Source organism: Terrapene carolina, unplaced genomic scaffold, assembly GCF_002925995.2.
Source record: "Terrapene carolina triunguis isolate 2854851 unplaced genomic scaffold, T_m_triunguis-2.0 Scaffold833, whole genome shotgun sequence".
In the NCBI taxonomy this organism is placed as follows: Eukaryota; Metazoa; Chordata; order Testudines; family Emydidae; genus Terrapene; species Terrapene triunguis.
Genome location: NW_020665184.1, coordinates 2,141,406 through 2,156,212, shown reverse-complemented (window position 1 = coordinate 2,156,212; position 14,807 = coordinate 2,141,406). Strand labels below are relative to the sequence as shown.

At 64.1% G+C, this 14,807-nt stretch overlaps 1 protein-coding gene across 1 annotated transcript in view; it reads right to left on the bottom strand.

Annotated features, from left to right (window-relative positions):
* Positions 1–2,376, bottom strand: part of CLPP (caseinolytic mitochondrial matrix peptidase proteolytic subunit) — a 4,908-nt gene extending 2,532 nt beyond the window's left edge. Inside the window, exons 1-3 of the mRNA XM_026660592.2 lie at positions 2,364–2,376; positions 1,937–2,002; positions 15–154 (exon numbers count right to left, since the gene is read on the bottom strand). Coding sequence (XP_026516377.1) covers positions 15–154; positions 1,937–2,002; positions 2,364–2,376 — 219 coding nt within the window. The remainder of the gene's footprint in view (positions 1–14; positions 155–1,936; positions 2,003–2,363) is intronic.
* Between the last annotated feature and the right edge of the window lie 12,431 nt (positions 2,377–14,807).

Sequence of the window (14,807 nt, the reverse complement as noted above, 5' to 3'; positions counted from 1 at the left end):
GGGCACCGGCTCACCGTCTGCTCCACCACGATGGGGATGAGCGGGATGTGGCTCACTGGCGTGCGGTGGAGGCTCCGGGGCGCGGTCACTGCCTGGCAGCCGGGCCGGAGGGCGCGCTGGGGACAGACCCGGCCGGTTAGGGGAGACTGAACCGCTGCCCCCCCGCCCGGGGATAGGTCACTTCCTAGCACTCCTGCCCCCTCCACCCCCAACCCGCTCTGTGCCCAGCCCCCGCTCAGCACTGCAGCACCCCCCTGCCCTGCTGCTACCGGAGCCCGAGGCAGGGACCCCCCATCTCCTCCAAACAGGGGCCTGCCCCCGGCACCCCCACACCAGGGAGGGAGATGAGCCCAGCGCCACCGATGAAATCCTCACTTCCTACTCTAACCACCAGCCGGGAGAGAACCCAGGAGTCCTGGCTCCCAGCCCCCCGCCCCAACCACCGCCCCCCCCACCCCTCCCACGCCCTCCAACCCAGCCCCTCCCCTTCCCTGCCCCCGCGACCCGGAAGTTATACCCTGCCCCTCCCCTCAGGAGGTGGAGCCTGTGGGAGTCCTGGGATCAGGGCCCCTCAGAATGGAACTACAGCTCCCAGCATGCATGGCGCTGCTGCAGTGACTGCTGGGGATTGTAGTTCTATCCCCTGGGCTGCTGGATGGAGGAGGCGGAGAGGGGTCTAGTGGTTAGAGCGGGGGGGGGGCGGGGGGCCAGGCCCCCTGGGTTCTCTCCCCGGCTCTGGGAAGGGAGTGGGTCTAGTGGTTAGAGCGGGGGGGTGGGGCGGTTTAAAAGCCAGGACTCCTCGATTCTCTCCCCAGCTCTGGGAGGGCAGTGGGGTCTAGTGGTTAGAACAGAGGGGGCTGGGAGCCAGGACTCCTGGGTTCCCTCCCTGGCTCTGGGAGGGGGGTGGGGTCTAGTGGTTAGAACAGGGGGGCTGGGAGCCAGGACTCCTGGGTTCTCCTCCCCTTCCCCCACCAGCATGATGACTTTGTGATCCAATGCAATGGCTTTATGTGGTGGTGTCGTTGTGACCAGGACACAGCTGCTGACCAACACCCCCCCTCCCCCCCGAGAGCTGGGGATGGAACCCAGGAGTCCTGAGTCTCAGCTCCAAACCACCCCCTAAAGAGGGTGATGCTGTGTCCAGAGCCAGCCTGGCCGTGATGGAGGAAGTGAGACAGATGATTCCTCAGGGTCCTGGCAGAGGCTGTCACCCCCCTGACTGTGGGTGGCAGCCCAGTGCCAAGCCGCCCCCACCCACCTCAGGGTCTCTAGTGCCCACCCAGATTTCACACCCCATGTTCTGCATCGCCCAGTCCATTGGGGAACCTGGCAGAGCCTGCAGCCCCCGCACACACCACACAGGGGCAGCAAGGAGCGAGGAATAGCCAGGCAGCCAGTTAGAAGTTGGGGGGCCAGGGTGGGGTCTCCCCATCCTGTCTCTCTCTCCAGCCCAGGTGCCCCCACAGGCTTGGTGCCATTGTGGCGGACGTTGGAGGCACAACAGCCCCTGTTGGAAGTGGGCTGAGACCTGCCCAACTCGATCCACCCAGGGACGGCAGAACAGGCTGGGTGTGAGAGGGGAGTGGCGGGCATGCCACAGAGCCAGGCGCTGGCACTTGGGAAGGGCACCAGGATTTACGAGGTGTTAATTGGTGGCGTGTGCCTGTCCCCACAAAGGGTCCACGCCCAGGGTGTGAGAACAGAGGGTGAAACCAGGCAATGATTAGATTGCAGAGATGGCTCAGCTAGCGGGGACAAACCTCAGACGACTCAGATCACGCCCCCTGGTCTCCCACTAGACCCCATGCCCCCCGCTGGAGACGAGGCTAGAACCCAGGAGTCCTGATTCCCTGTACCCCTCTCCCACCCCTCCTCTGAGCTCAGGGGCGTGTCTCTCTGTTTAGAACAGTGTAGCTAACGTTTAGGGAATTCTCACGTTGGGGGTCTTTGAATCCAGGGTTCACTTTGGGATTTAACTGATGTAGCTCATGTCGCTCCTCCCCTAGGCAATGAGATATAGGAGTTAAAGCGGGGAGGGGGGGTAGGGACCCTGGACTCCTGGGTTCTGTCCCTGGCTGTGGGAGGGGAATGGGGTCTAGTGGTTACCGCAGGACTCTGGGGTTTTATTCCGCACTCCAAAGACATGCTGTGTCCTTGGGTGAGGCACGGTCAGTGCCTCAGTTTCCCCTGTGTAGCCAGGGGCAAACACTTCCTGAGTTTCCCAGAAAGGGCCCCAGGAACTGAGCCCTTTGGGCCAAGTCCATCCAAGATGTTACTGCAGGGCAAAGTGTTCTCACCCGGCCTCCTCCCCGCCCGCAGTAACTATCCCAAGGCAACTGGGAAAGAAGATAGGGCGCTCCCACGTGTCAGCGTCATTCCCTGTCCCCCGGGCGTGGGACGGTGCGATCCAGAGCTGGGGGGAGTGCAGGCTGAAGGACGACACCAGGCGCCCAGAGCAGCCGGAAGAACACGCCACAGAGAGGGGACTGGGGTGGCTTGGTTAGAGCAGGGGGGGGCTGGGAGCCAGGACTCCTGGGTTCTCTCCCTGGCTCTGGGAGGGGAGTGGGGTCTAGTGGTTAGAGCGGGGGGAGCTGGGAGCCAGGATTCCACGGGAGTCAATGGGACCCATCCCCAGCTGGTGGGGCTCAGTGGAGCTGGTTTGCTTTACAGCAGGAGAGGATCTGGCTCCTTGGGAGCGGATTCTGGGCCCGGCCCACCCACTAGTGCAAACTGGGGGGGAAATTCCCTGCCTCCCCCATTGGCCTGGTGGAAATGCCATGTGGGAGGAGCGAGCACCACACCTGCTGGGGAGATGCTGTGGTTGCCAAGGGTCACTGCTGAGGTTTGGTCCCCGCCTGGGGCTGCCAGGCGTGTCCCACTCACCCCGAGTGAGTCACAGAGCCTGAGTCGCTTCTTCCTGGCACTGATTCCCGGCACTCCCTGGGCTCCAGCAGCAACCCCAGGGCTGTTTGCTGACTCAGCAGGGCCCCTGGCTCCCCCCCCAGAGCAGGGCGCAGGCACAGGGTGGGGTAGGTCTATTGCCCACTGGGCACTCACATCTCTAACCCACTGAGAGGGGCACAGGGCGCACCAGCTCTGATCCGGCCCCAGGGCTGGGGGCGGGCTGGCTCGCGGGGGGGGGGGGGGGCATGGGACCTGTCTCCTCTAGGGGGCACCGGCTCCAATCAGGCCCCCAGTCAGGAGAGACCAAGATTCATTCCCCTCTGACAGAGGCTTGGTGTGAAATGAGTTTGGGGGGTCTCAGGCCAGGGGGTCCGTAGCGCTGGTTGGCAGGATCAGCGCTGGCTGGGCCATGGAGCCAGAGCAGCTGCTCCCTCGGTTCCCGTGCGGGCAGGAGCTGCCCCGGTGCTCAGGCTAGGAGGTGGAAGCCCCCAGCTGGGCGCCGGGGGAGAATTTCTGAGTGGAATCTCCAGACAGTCCAGCCGCTTCCAGCCCCCACCCTGGCCTGAGCCCAGGCAGCCGCTGGAGTCAGCTGTTATATTGTGGTAGCGGCCAAAGTACTTCCCCCCCCCCCCCACGCCATACACTGATGGAACTGAGGATGCCTGGCTCCCAGCCCCCCTGCTCTAACCACTCTCCACCACTCCCCTCCCAGAGCTGGGATAGAACCCAGGAGTCCTGGCTCCCAACCCCCCTGCTCTAACCACTAGCCCCCACTCCCCTCCCAGAGCTGGGATAGAACCCAGGAGTCCTGGCTCCCCTCCTGTTTCTTGTGGGAAATGTTATGAGGCCAAAGTCCCAGCTCCCAGAGGCAGCCACTGCTTCAGCTTGGGCTTCCCCCTGGGAGGGCAGTGGGGTCTAGTGGTCAGAGCAGGGAGAGCTGGGAGTCAGGACTCCTGGGTTCTCTCCCCATTGCGGGGAGGAAGCAGGCTCTAGTGGTTAGACCCCTGGCTCTGGCGCAGAATTCAGCTCCCTGCCCCCACCCTGGCAGATTAGCAGCTGTTTCCATCCCACTTTCCCAGCGCCTTTTCTTTCTGAACTTTTTTATCTAGACAGGAAAAGAAACAAAGAGCCCGTTCAGCGTTAGCTGCATGGCACCGGCCCCAGACGCCCGTGGGCACGGCCCTCGCAGGGCTGGAGCGCCCAGCTCCCAGCCCCCCCGCGCTGTGCGAGCTCACCCGCCCTCCGCCCCAGGATCCACGCGCTGGTGCCAGGACTCTCACTTCCCCCACCCTGATCTCGGCTGGGGTCTGAGCAGCGCCCGGCGCGACGGGGCCCTGATCTCGGTTGGGGTCTGGGCAGCGCCCGGCCCGACGGGGCCCTGATCTCAGCCGGGGTCTGGGCAGCGCCCGGCCCGACGGGGCCCTGATCTCAGCCGGGGTCTGGGCAGCGCCCGGCCCGACAGGGCCCTGATCTTGGCTGGGGTCTGGGCAGCACCCGGCTCGATGGGGCCCTGATCTCGGTTGGGGTCTGGGCAGCGCCCGGCTCGATGGGGCCCTGATCTCGGTTGGGGTCTGAGCGGTGCCTGGCACAGTGGGGCGCTGATCTTGGTTGGCCTGGCACAGTGGGGCACTGATCTTAGTCAGGGCCTGGTCCCATTATCATGGTCTAGATGGGCCCTGACCATTTGCCCCTCCATAGCGTCCCAGAAGGCGTCCGTACATGGGCAATTTTTTCAGTTGAATGGGCCCCCAATTTGAAGCCAAAGAAGCCTCCCACGCCGTGTACTCCATGAATTTCACACTGATTTCCTGCCCCCGTCTCCGCACCCTGCCCCAGCCCATCGGCTGGCATTTCACCATCCATCTCTGCTCTGGAAGGAGCTGGCATGACCCTGCGTGGCCCATTGCTGGCGAGCCACAAGTCAGGGCTGTATGCGGCTTGCTGGGCTCCCCAGCCCACCCCGGGGCACTGGGTCATGGCTTAGGTTAGGGGAGATCCTGCCCGAAGCTACAGGGGGGCTTTGATCCCAAAAGGAGCCCCACCAGGTGCCCCCCAAGCCCAGCACCACTTTCAGTGGGGAGAACAAACTTCAGCCGTGGCCCGTGGCTTCTATCCATGGCACGACAGAAGCAGGGAGGCACCGGAGATGCCAGCTCAGCGTCAAGGCCAGTGACTTATCTCGGGCTGGGCTGGCGCGGTGCCAGCCAGCTCGCTGAACACGGGCCCACATGGGCCCATCCTTTGCTGACAGCTGCCCTTGGAGACGTGGCTTGAGACCTCCCAGCTAAACAGCTGTGGCTTATCTGTGAGTCTATCCGGCACGTCGGGCTGCTTTCTCCATTCCTCTGTGGAGCGAAGCCGTGGTCCTTCTGCCCGTCGCCGGCCTCCAGTCCCGTGTGCACCCCTGGGGAAGCCAGATGCCCCCACCCCCCATGGTGACACCGCATGGCGCCGGCTGGGGCTCCCAAGAGCCTGTCTGCATCCCCCGGTGTGTTTGCCCAGGCTGCAAGGCGTGGCCACGGGGTGGAGTCAGCCCAGGGGAGCCCTCAAGCGAATGCCGAATTGATCCCATGGCCGAATACGGCTCTCACTGACATGAGCTTCCGGAGCCGGCGATGGGGTCACTCCTGCTTTACACCTCTAAGGGAGGGGAGGATCCGACCCCCGTGAACACCCAAGGTCATCGAAACCCAGCCAGCTGTCATATCGCCCTGATCTCTGTGCCGCTCCCTTGAATTGCTGCAGGGGAGCACGGCTGGTCGCTTTCACTCTGTGCGTGCCGGCCCCGCTGGCGTAAACCCTCTGCATCGCTCCAGGGCAGCCAGGGTGATTTACACCCAGAAGGGATCTGGGCCCATCTCCGGCGCTAGGTCCAAGGCTGTTCCCCTCATTATTAGTGGTTATTGAGTAATCAGCACCTCCGCCGGACTTTGACGCCTGAACGGGGGTTACGGCCATGTGCTGGTGCACTCCCCGGGGCAGGGCGATCATCCCTCTTTGTCAGACTAGGGAAACTGAGGCCGGGAGGGACGCAGGGACTCGCCTACAGACGGAGGTCGGGGTGTGTGTATTTTTCCCTCCAGCTCCTCCACCTCCATACACCGTCCTCAGTGAAATGTACCAAGGGACGGGAACTGTAACCATTGAAAACGGGCCCCCGCTCGGGGGCTGAGCTGTAGCCAGGCTGACGCCGCTCGCCGGAGCCACAGCGGACGGGGGTCTATGATACCCTGCTGTGGGAGGCTGCCACCTCTGCGCATCCCTGGGCTTGGCCAAACTGGCACATGGCTGGGCCTTTAGGCCTGTCTGGTCCCAAGTGGCTGCAGGTGCCTGACGTCTGTGTCACTTAGAGCAGCTGGGAGTGGCTCTATTTTATCGCCGCACAGGGCCGCTCTGCAGTGGTGAATTCCCAGAGTAACGTCTGCTATGGGGCCTCCCAGCTCTTCCCACCATCTACCCCAGCCAGCCAGCCCCTCCCCGCTTGATCCGGTCTGTCCTCACTCAGGCAAAACTCCCATGGAAATCGCAATTTGCGAGCTGGCTCATGCAGTGTCGTCACATAAAACCTAATTCATTTGATTACTGTTGATGAATCCGCCAGGGTGGCCCTGCTGCGACCGCACAATCTCGACCCCCTTTGCGTTACTCCACTTTGAATCGTTGCAGCAATAAGTGAAGTCGCTTGGTGCTTTTCCTTTCGTTTATTGATTCTTTTTCTTAAACCCTTTTCGCTTAAAACGCCCCGTAGCGTCTTCCCAAGATGATTTCATGCCTGAGCACAATCTACTCTGTCGGCTTGTTTCAGAAGCGACTGCTTCTGGGGAGGAGACCATTTGAGGCTTAATACGTTTGGGATCAAAGTTATACTAGTATTTTGGCCAAATGTTCATGATTTCTGCCCCGGGATGCATTATCATCCCACTATTTAAAAGATAGAGAAACTGAGGCACGGAGTGGTGAAGTGACTTGGACAAGGACATGTAGGAAATCAGTGGCAGAGCTGGGCCTAGAACCCAGGCGTCCCAAGGTAATCCCACCCAACCCAGAGTTCAAAGTGATGGCGATTCTGATCCACACGTTTTACAAGCTTGCCTGTGTGTTTTACTACAATAGAGAACCAGGTTCTGATTGCCTTTACACTGGTGTGACTCTGGAGTCACCCCATTTGAGTGATTCTGGAGTCACACCGGGATAGCTCAGATCAGTGCCTAGTCTGGAGTATTAAAGGCCTCATTCTTCCATGGATTCCAAAATCCCTTTAATGTGGGATTTGGCTTGCTCTAAAAAATAATCAACTACAATGCGTTTCACCTAGGTCTCTCCTGATTGGTCCATGGAGAAAGCTGGGGTGGGAGGAGGCGAAGCAAAGTAGTTCATCACCCAATCAAAGCGGCCTGGGTGGTCACATGCATTAAAGCTTTGTCCAATCAGGTAGGTGGGAAGGGCACATGGTGGTTCCAGTAGTGGGATCCTGGAAGGATCAAGTGGGGGGGTAGGTTCTGGAGCAGGATGGGAGATGCTGGGATGTCCCCCACCCCCCACATTTTCTCTCCCTTCCCTCCTCGGCGCTGCTCCCTACTCCTGGGTCTCCTGGTTGCTGACAGCTCCTGACTCCCAGCGCTGGATTAAGGCATTTTTCTGGCGAAGGCTCCGGGGGCTTTTCTCCACCTGTGGTGGGGATGGGACAGCGTAAGCCACTGAGGACAACAAAGGCAGAGATCTAGCAAATACGTGGCAAAAGGGGAGAGGCCTTTCCCGGGAGCAAGGCAGGCCACGTGTCCATGTGCCCACTGCAGAGGCAGCTCTGGAACGAACAAGGCTTGCATACCCATGGCGGGGATCGAACCCTTGACCTTCCACCACAAGGGGCTGCTGGAGGACCCAGGCTGTTGTAGTTCCTGAACCAGCCACTAGAGGATGAAGGGGACCCTGGCACCAGGGGTGCGTGCCCCCAGGCATGTCTGTTGCGAATATTGTGTGAGGAGGCGTCCGTGTGAGGAGAAGCCGGTGCAGGCTCGTGTGTGTTTGAGTCCGTGTGGTTTTGTGCGTCTCTGTGTTCTATGTATGGGCACAGCGCTCCCGTGTGGATTCATGTGTGTCAGAGCGTGTTTGTGTGGGGAGGCCACGCGTGTCCGTGTGTATGTATGTGTGCAGGGCTCACATGGTTGTGTTTATGCGGATGCACGAATGCCCCCGCTGCACGTTGTATTCATGTGTGCAATTGAGCGTGCAGGAGGGGCTCACGGCTGTGACCGTATGTCAGCCCGTGTGTGGCTGCGTGCATGCAGCTTGCAGGAGTTAGGACACTTCGACTGAATGCCCCCCCCAACGGGGCTCCTCAAGGAGTAGAAACGGCTCTGGGCTCTTGCGTGTAACTGCGTGTTGGAGCATGTGTCTGTGGCCAGGCAGGTTCCGTGCTGCGTGCGCCTCTGTGGGCGCTTCCCCATGTTGCTGCCTTCACACGTGTCCACCCTCACACGTCTGTTGATGCCCGTCAGTGGCAGACAGGGCCGGCTCCAGGGTTTTTGCCGCCCCAAGCAGCAAAAAGAAAAAAAATAAAAAAGCCGCGATCGCGATCTGCGGCACTTCTACCGTCGCTGCTTCAGTTTTCGGCGGCAATTCGGCGGCGGGTCCTTCGCTCCGAGAGGGACCCGCCGCCGAATTGCTGCCGAAGACTCGGACGTGCTGCCCCTCACCGTTGGCCGCCCCAAGCACCTGCTTGCTAGGCTGGTGCCTGGAGCCGGCCCTGGTGGCAGAGCACGGCCCCCAGGGGTCATCGCCTGGCGGTGTGCAAGGGGGGAAAGGAGAGCAGTTACCTGGTCCAACCCATTCTCTTGGGGGCTCCCCGACAGGGCTGGGGGAGGCCAGGTCACATCCAGCTTCCCGCAGGACAGTCTCTCTGCAACGAGAGGGAGGACAGTGGGTCAGGGTCCGTGGGCTCCCGTTGCCGCCTTCCGGGGGCTTTGCCAGGCTCCCGCCCCCCCAGATTCTGTACCCTAATACATCCCCCCTCCCCAAGAAACACTGCCTACTCCCCCGAGACCCAGCCTCAGTTTCCCTGTGCCCCACCTCACGCCATCCACCCTAGCACCCACGTTAGGGGGAGTCACCCTGCCCCAGGGGCTGGAGGAGGATGCATGTAGGTAGGGTGACCTAGCAGCTAGGGCACTGGACCACCATTCAGGATACCTGGGTTCTGTTCCCGGCTCTGCCAATGCCCCACTTCTGGGCCTCGGTTTCCCCTCCCTCCCTGTGTCTCTTTAGACTGAGCCCTGTGGGGCAGGGACTGGCTCTCATTAGGTGTCGGCGCAGTCCCTGGGGCCCGGATCTCGGGTTGGGGGCACAGTGCGGCCCTGTTCTGGGTCAGGATCCGTGCGGCACCTGGGACAAAGGGGGCCCAGTCTCAGTTCGGGGGGGCCCATGCAGCACCCAGCACAATGTGTGAGTGGGGGGGTCCGGATCTTGATTGTGGCATCTGGGTGCTCTTGAAATACTGATCACTCAGCTCACGACCGTACAGCAGGGCCTGATCCCCAGAAACAGGCAGAACCCCGGCTCTGAAACCACAGGCTGGCCCTGCTCCTGGCTCGCCCTGGGCCTCGGGCCCAGCCCCACCAGCCTGCCCCCTTCCCACTACCGCTGAGTGGCTTTCCCTTTCGTTCTAGCCAAAGGTCGGCCCGGCGCCCCGCCCTGACGCAGCCACCGCTCCCTGGGTACACACACCGGCTTCCCAGGTGCAGCTCAGGGCCAGCAGCTCCCGGGTTGGCTGGGGCTGGGAACCCAGCCTCTGGCCGGGCCTGGCCTGGGGGAGAGGGGCTGCTGGGATCCCCTCCCTCTCTCCCTGGGGACAGCGCCAGACTCCTCAGCCCTGGCCCCGGGACGTGCCCCACACATGCCGAGAGCGTGGCATGCACGGGACAGACACACGGACGGGTGCACTCCCGGAGGTGCTGCTGAGACAGGCAGAGAACGTTTTAGGGGAGATAAAGCCCCCATCTCCGTGTGGGATGCACCTGTCTCTCTACAGCCCTCCAGGGCCACCTGGACGCCCCCCCCCCCGCCTCCTGTACCCCTAGATCCTCTCTCTGCACACACCCCCCACATCACCTGCTTCTTCCAGGCCTTGTCTGGCTCCGGTGTCTTACCCCAGGGGTCGCTGTCTTTGCCAGCCCCACTTCTGCCCCACGGGAGCCTTGCGGGAAGCAGCAGGAGAGCAAATCTGGGTGCCCGTTACCCCCACTATCTGGACGCCCCCGCTGGCCCGTTGGCGACACTCACTGGCCACAAGTGGGATCTCAGTCATGAGGCAGCCAGGAAGAGGGTCCCACTGCACTCATCCCATGGGAACAGCTCCCGGTCACAGCCGGTGGCTGGGCTGGAACGGTACCGAGCCCCAGCGTCTCTCACCAGCGGCCCTCAGAGACGGTCAGTGTCATTAGCTCCATGTTACGGATGGGGAAACCGAGGCTCAGAGTGCCGGTCGCACAGGGAGTCAGTGACAGCTGGCCATAGAACCCAGGAGTCCTGGCTCTCAGGCCTCCGTTCTCACCACCAGGCCCTGCTCCTTCCTAGAGTTGGAAAGAGAACCCGGGCGTCCTGACTCCCAGACCCCAGTTCTAGGTATGAATCAATGCTCCCACCTGGTTCCAGGGAAAGAACCCAGGAGTCCTGCCTCCTAGGCCCACTGCTCTCACCAGCACTGCCTTCCTCCAGCTGCCTCTAGACCCAGTTTGCGCAGACCCCGGTGCGCGCCCCCCTTACCTGGCTGGCTGCGGCGCGGTTCCTGCCCGTCGGCCGCCCCCTGGGCATCCGGGGGCAGGACCCAGCCGTACAGACAGTGCCTCTGCTTCTGCAGCTCCTCTTCCCTCTTCTGCGCCTCCTGCACCTCGAGCTCCAGCCGGGACTGGGGGCTCCTGGAGCGCAGTCTGAAGAAGGGGTTGCCCTGGGCCGAGGGGCTCTGCTCCAGGGGGGGCTGGCGGCCGGGGCTGGGGTGCAGCAGGGTGCTGGGCTCCAGGATGACCACCTTGGCCCGGCTGTTGGCCTCAGTGAAGGACGGTCCCCGGGGGCCCTGATCCGGGGGGGTCTCGGCGCTGCTGCTGCAGGTGACCCTCGCCGGCTTCCTGGGGGAAAGGGGCTCGGGGATGGGCTGGTGCTCGAAGAGCATCTTCTTCTCCTGCAGCTCCTGCGGGGTGCCCCGGTCGTAGGTGCCCCGCACCTGGCCCAGATGCATCAGGTCTTCCTCGCGGAGCCTCTCCCGCTGGATCTCCCGCTGCATCTGGGCCCCGGCCCACTGGCGCTCCTTCTCCTTGGGCAGCTGGGCGGGCGGCTGGGCCTGGCTCAAGATGGGCTTCACCCGCACCTCCACGTACTCCTGGGTGCTCCGCGGGCTGGCCATGCCCCGCTGCCGCCTCAGGGTCTCCTCCCTCTCCTGGTGCAGCCGGATCTCCCGCTCGATGGGGGTCTCGCCGCCCGGCTTCAGGGCCGGAGCGGCTTCGCCGTCACTGGAGGGGTCCCCATTCTCCATGCTCTGCTCCGAGGCAGCTCCTGGTTCTTTGGCCCCAGCTGGGTCCCCGGCACTGGTCGGCGCGTCAGCACCGGCTGGAGCTGTGGCACTGCCCAGATCGCTGGGAGCAGCTGGATCTTCACCGGTCGGATCTGTGGCACCGGCTGTCTCTCGCGGACCGGCGGGATCTTTGGTACCAGTCAGATCCCGGATACCAGCTGGACCCGTGGCACCGTCTAGCTCCCTGGCACCGTCTCCCCCGGGCGAGGTCTCTCGGGGCCCGGCAGCGCTGGGTGGCACCTCGCTCGGCTCAGATTCCAGCACAGCCCCAGCTCCGACCTCACCCCGGGGTTTATTGTTGTCACCGGCTCCACCTGCCGAGCTGCCAGCTGGTCCCTCCCTCCAGCCTTCCCCGCCCCCCGGCTCCCAGCTGCTGTCGCAGGCCAGGTGGGCAGGCCCAGAGGAGTCACCAGTTGCCACGGGAGACCTTGGCACGGCCGCCTCAGGCCTGGCGCCTGCTGCCCCCTGCTGGCTACAAGGGGCAAGGTCCCCCGGTGCCAGCAAGGGTGCCCCTGGCACCGGCGTGCCACCCGGCTCGAGTGGACAGCTGCCATCCTGGCCCCCCTGGGCACCAGCGCTGACCAGCGCCAGGGGTCCCTGTTCCCCAGACGGCTGCGGGTCCTTTTCGGACTCCTCCGCCAGCTGCTCCGACCCTGGGGCAGTGGCCGGTGACTCGTCCCCGTGCAGGCTGGGCACCTTCTCCTCGCCCGTCTCTGTGCCCGCCGCCTCGGCACTCTCTTGGCAGCCCTGCTCGGAGCCGGCACTCAGCTTTGGCTCCCCGGGGCTCGCTTGGCAAACAACGTCGGCAGCTTGAGGTGGCTCCGAGGAGGGGGTGGCACCAGGAGGGTCACCAAGGACGTCACCGTTGCCGTCGTCCCCTCCGCAGGCTGGCCGGCCTGAGGCATCAGCTGGGTCTGGCTGTGCTGGGGGAGTGGGGCAGGTGCCGCGGTGATCTGCCTGGCTGCCCCCCTCACCTGGGGCAGCAGGGGACGGTCCGTGTGTTGGTGCCTCGTCCTGGCAAGTGGCGCCAGGGGGCTCGAGTGCCCCAGGCTCCCTCTCTTGTGTGATGATGGGGTCAGCGCCGCCTTCCCCTGGCCTGTGGTCCTTCCCGGGGACATCCATGCCCTCCCCGTCTGGGCATGGGCCAGCGGGGGCATCCCCCTGACACCCCTCTGCGGCAGAGGGTGGCAGAGACGCGGCCTCCGTCGCCATCAGGGCCGGGCTGGGGCTCTCCAGCGAAACCTAGGGCAGGAAGAGATGGCAGGGTGAGTGCCTGGGGCTGCCCCTCGCCAGCGCACACCAGGGCGGGAGAGGGGGGGATTAGATTTGGGGGTCAGAGGGGAGCGGAGCCTGGGAGGGGCGGCTTAAGGGGCATAAACCAGGTGAGTGCCGTGAGAAATCCGAGGCTCTCAAACTACTCCGTCGCCCGGCTGATTTTCCACTTTGCCAGGGTCACCCTGAGGATGGAGGCTCGTGACGCGAGGGCGCCCGCTGCTGGCACCTGCCTGGTACCAATGTGAAGGGCTCCCCCAGGCATCACAGTGGGGGGAGGGGGGCGTCCTTCTAGCTTTAATTACCAGGCACCCGGAAGGGCAAGAGGTCCTGGGGGGGGCATAGACACCAGCTCCTCGTTGCGGGGGCAGAACAGGATCCCTGTGCCCATCGGCAGTGGCGTCGGGACGGCTGGCGAGCTCTGATCACCGCAGTCCCAGGGCAGGACGGTCTCCACCACCCCCTCCCGGCTGCCCCCTGCGGACAATCGCTTCTGGGCAATGAGAGGCAGCGGGCTTTCCCCTCCCCCTCTGCACCCACCTGGGCGCCGGCTCCTGGGGGGCTACGGGGCAGCGGGGAGGGGGGAACCGCATCTCGCCCCCAGGCACGCGACAGATGTGCACGGAGCTGCACAGGACCAGCCCGCTGAGCCAGAGCGCGGGGCGAGATCGAGGGATAGTTATAAAGTGCCCCCCCTCACTTTTAAATGCCTCCCAGATCAGGCCAGCCCCGGGGGACCAGGAGCGCCCCCCTCTTTACGCCTGGCTCAGCCCCCCTCCACGTGTCAGCCTGCCCAGCCCCCCAGCAGAGGGAATTCACTCCTGGCCCCTCCCGCCTGGGCTGGATCCGGCGCCCCTCACTCACGTTTCTCCGGGTGTTGGGGGGGGGTCCCCGTTTCCCGGTGCCAGCCCTGCGCTGCCCACCTGGCCCGAGCCGCGCAGCCCCTGGGCGGCTGCACCAGGACGGTCCCCGGGCCCCGCGGCCCCTGCGCTTTATCCCGGCGGCTGAGCCAATGACACGCGCTCGGCTAATCTCCCCCCGGCGCCCCTCCCCGGCCCTGAGCACACGCGGGGCGCGATTAACCATTAACCCGGGCCAGCGCCTGGAAAGGGGGGAGCGCCCCTGCCCCTCCCCGCAGCGCCCCCTGCCGGGAGCACCCGGACCGCCACTCCCAGCCAGCGCCCCTGCCCCCTCCCCGCAGCGCCCCCTGCCGGGAGCACCCGGACCGCCACCTCCCAGCCAGCGCCCCTGCCCCTCCCCGCAGCGCCCCCTGCCGGGACCGGCCGGGACCCCCACCCCCAACCAGCGCCCCTGCCCCCTCCCCGCAGCGCCCCCTGCTGGCGGAGGTCGGGGCTGGAGTAGCCAGCAGCTCCCTTCATTCAGCACTTCAGCGCCCAGCTCTGCAAATGCCGCTGCTGGTCCCCGGGGCCGGTGTCTCCGCTTAGCTCACCTGGCTGTGCAGTTCTGAGTGTGGGTTACATGTACCGAGTTGTCTGGTCTCAGCCTGGGGGGCGGGTTCACACTCACTGTCTCCTGGGGTAGCCTTCCAATCACCCTCCCCTTCCCCCACGCACAGGGAGAGGCCTCGGCGGTTGGGAGATGACTGCGGTATGGGGTACTTGACCCATGGATGGCACACAGAGGCAAAGGCTGCGCTGGGAGGGGGGCTGCCTGTTGAAGGCGGATGGATCAGTCTGTGGTTTCGGAGCTCAGCTGGGATGCAGGATACCTGGGTTCTGTTTCCAGTTCTGCCTGACATGGGGTATGTCACATCGTGGCTCTGGGCCTCAGTTTCCCCATCTTTACCGTGGGGAGAACAATCCTGCCTTCATCTGCTGTGTCAATTTGGATTGTTAGCTCTGCAGCACCGGTTCTCACTAAATGCCTGTGCAGCGCCTGGCACGACGGGGCCCTGATCTCAGTCGGGGTCTGGGCAGCGCCCGGCACGACGGGGCCCTGATCTCGGTCGGAGTCTGGGCAGCGACGGGGCCCTGATTTTGGGTGGGGTCTGTGCAGCGCCTGGCACGACGGGGCTCTGATCTCAGTCGGGGTCTGGGCAGCGCCCAGC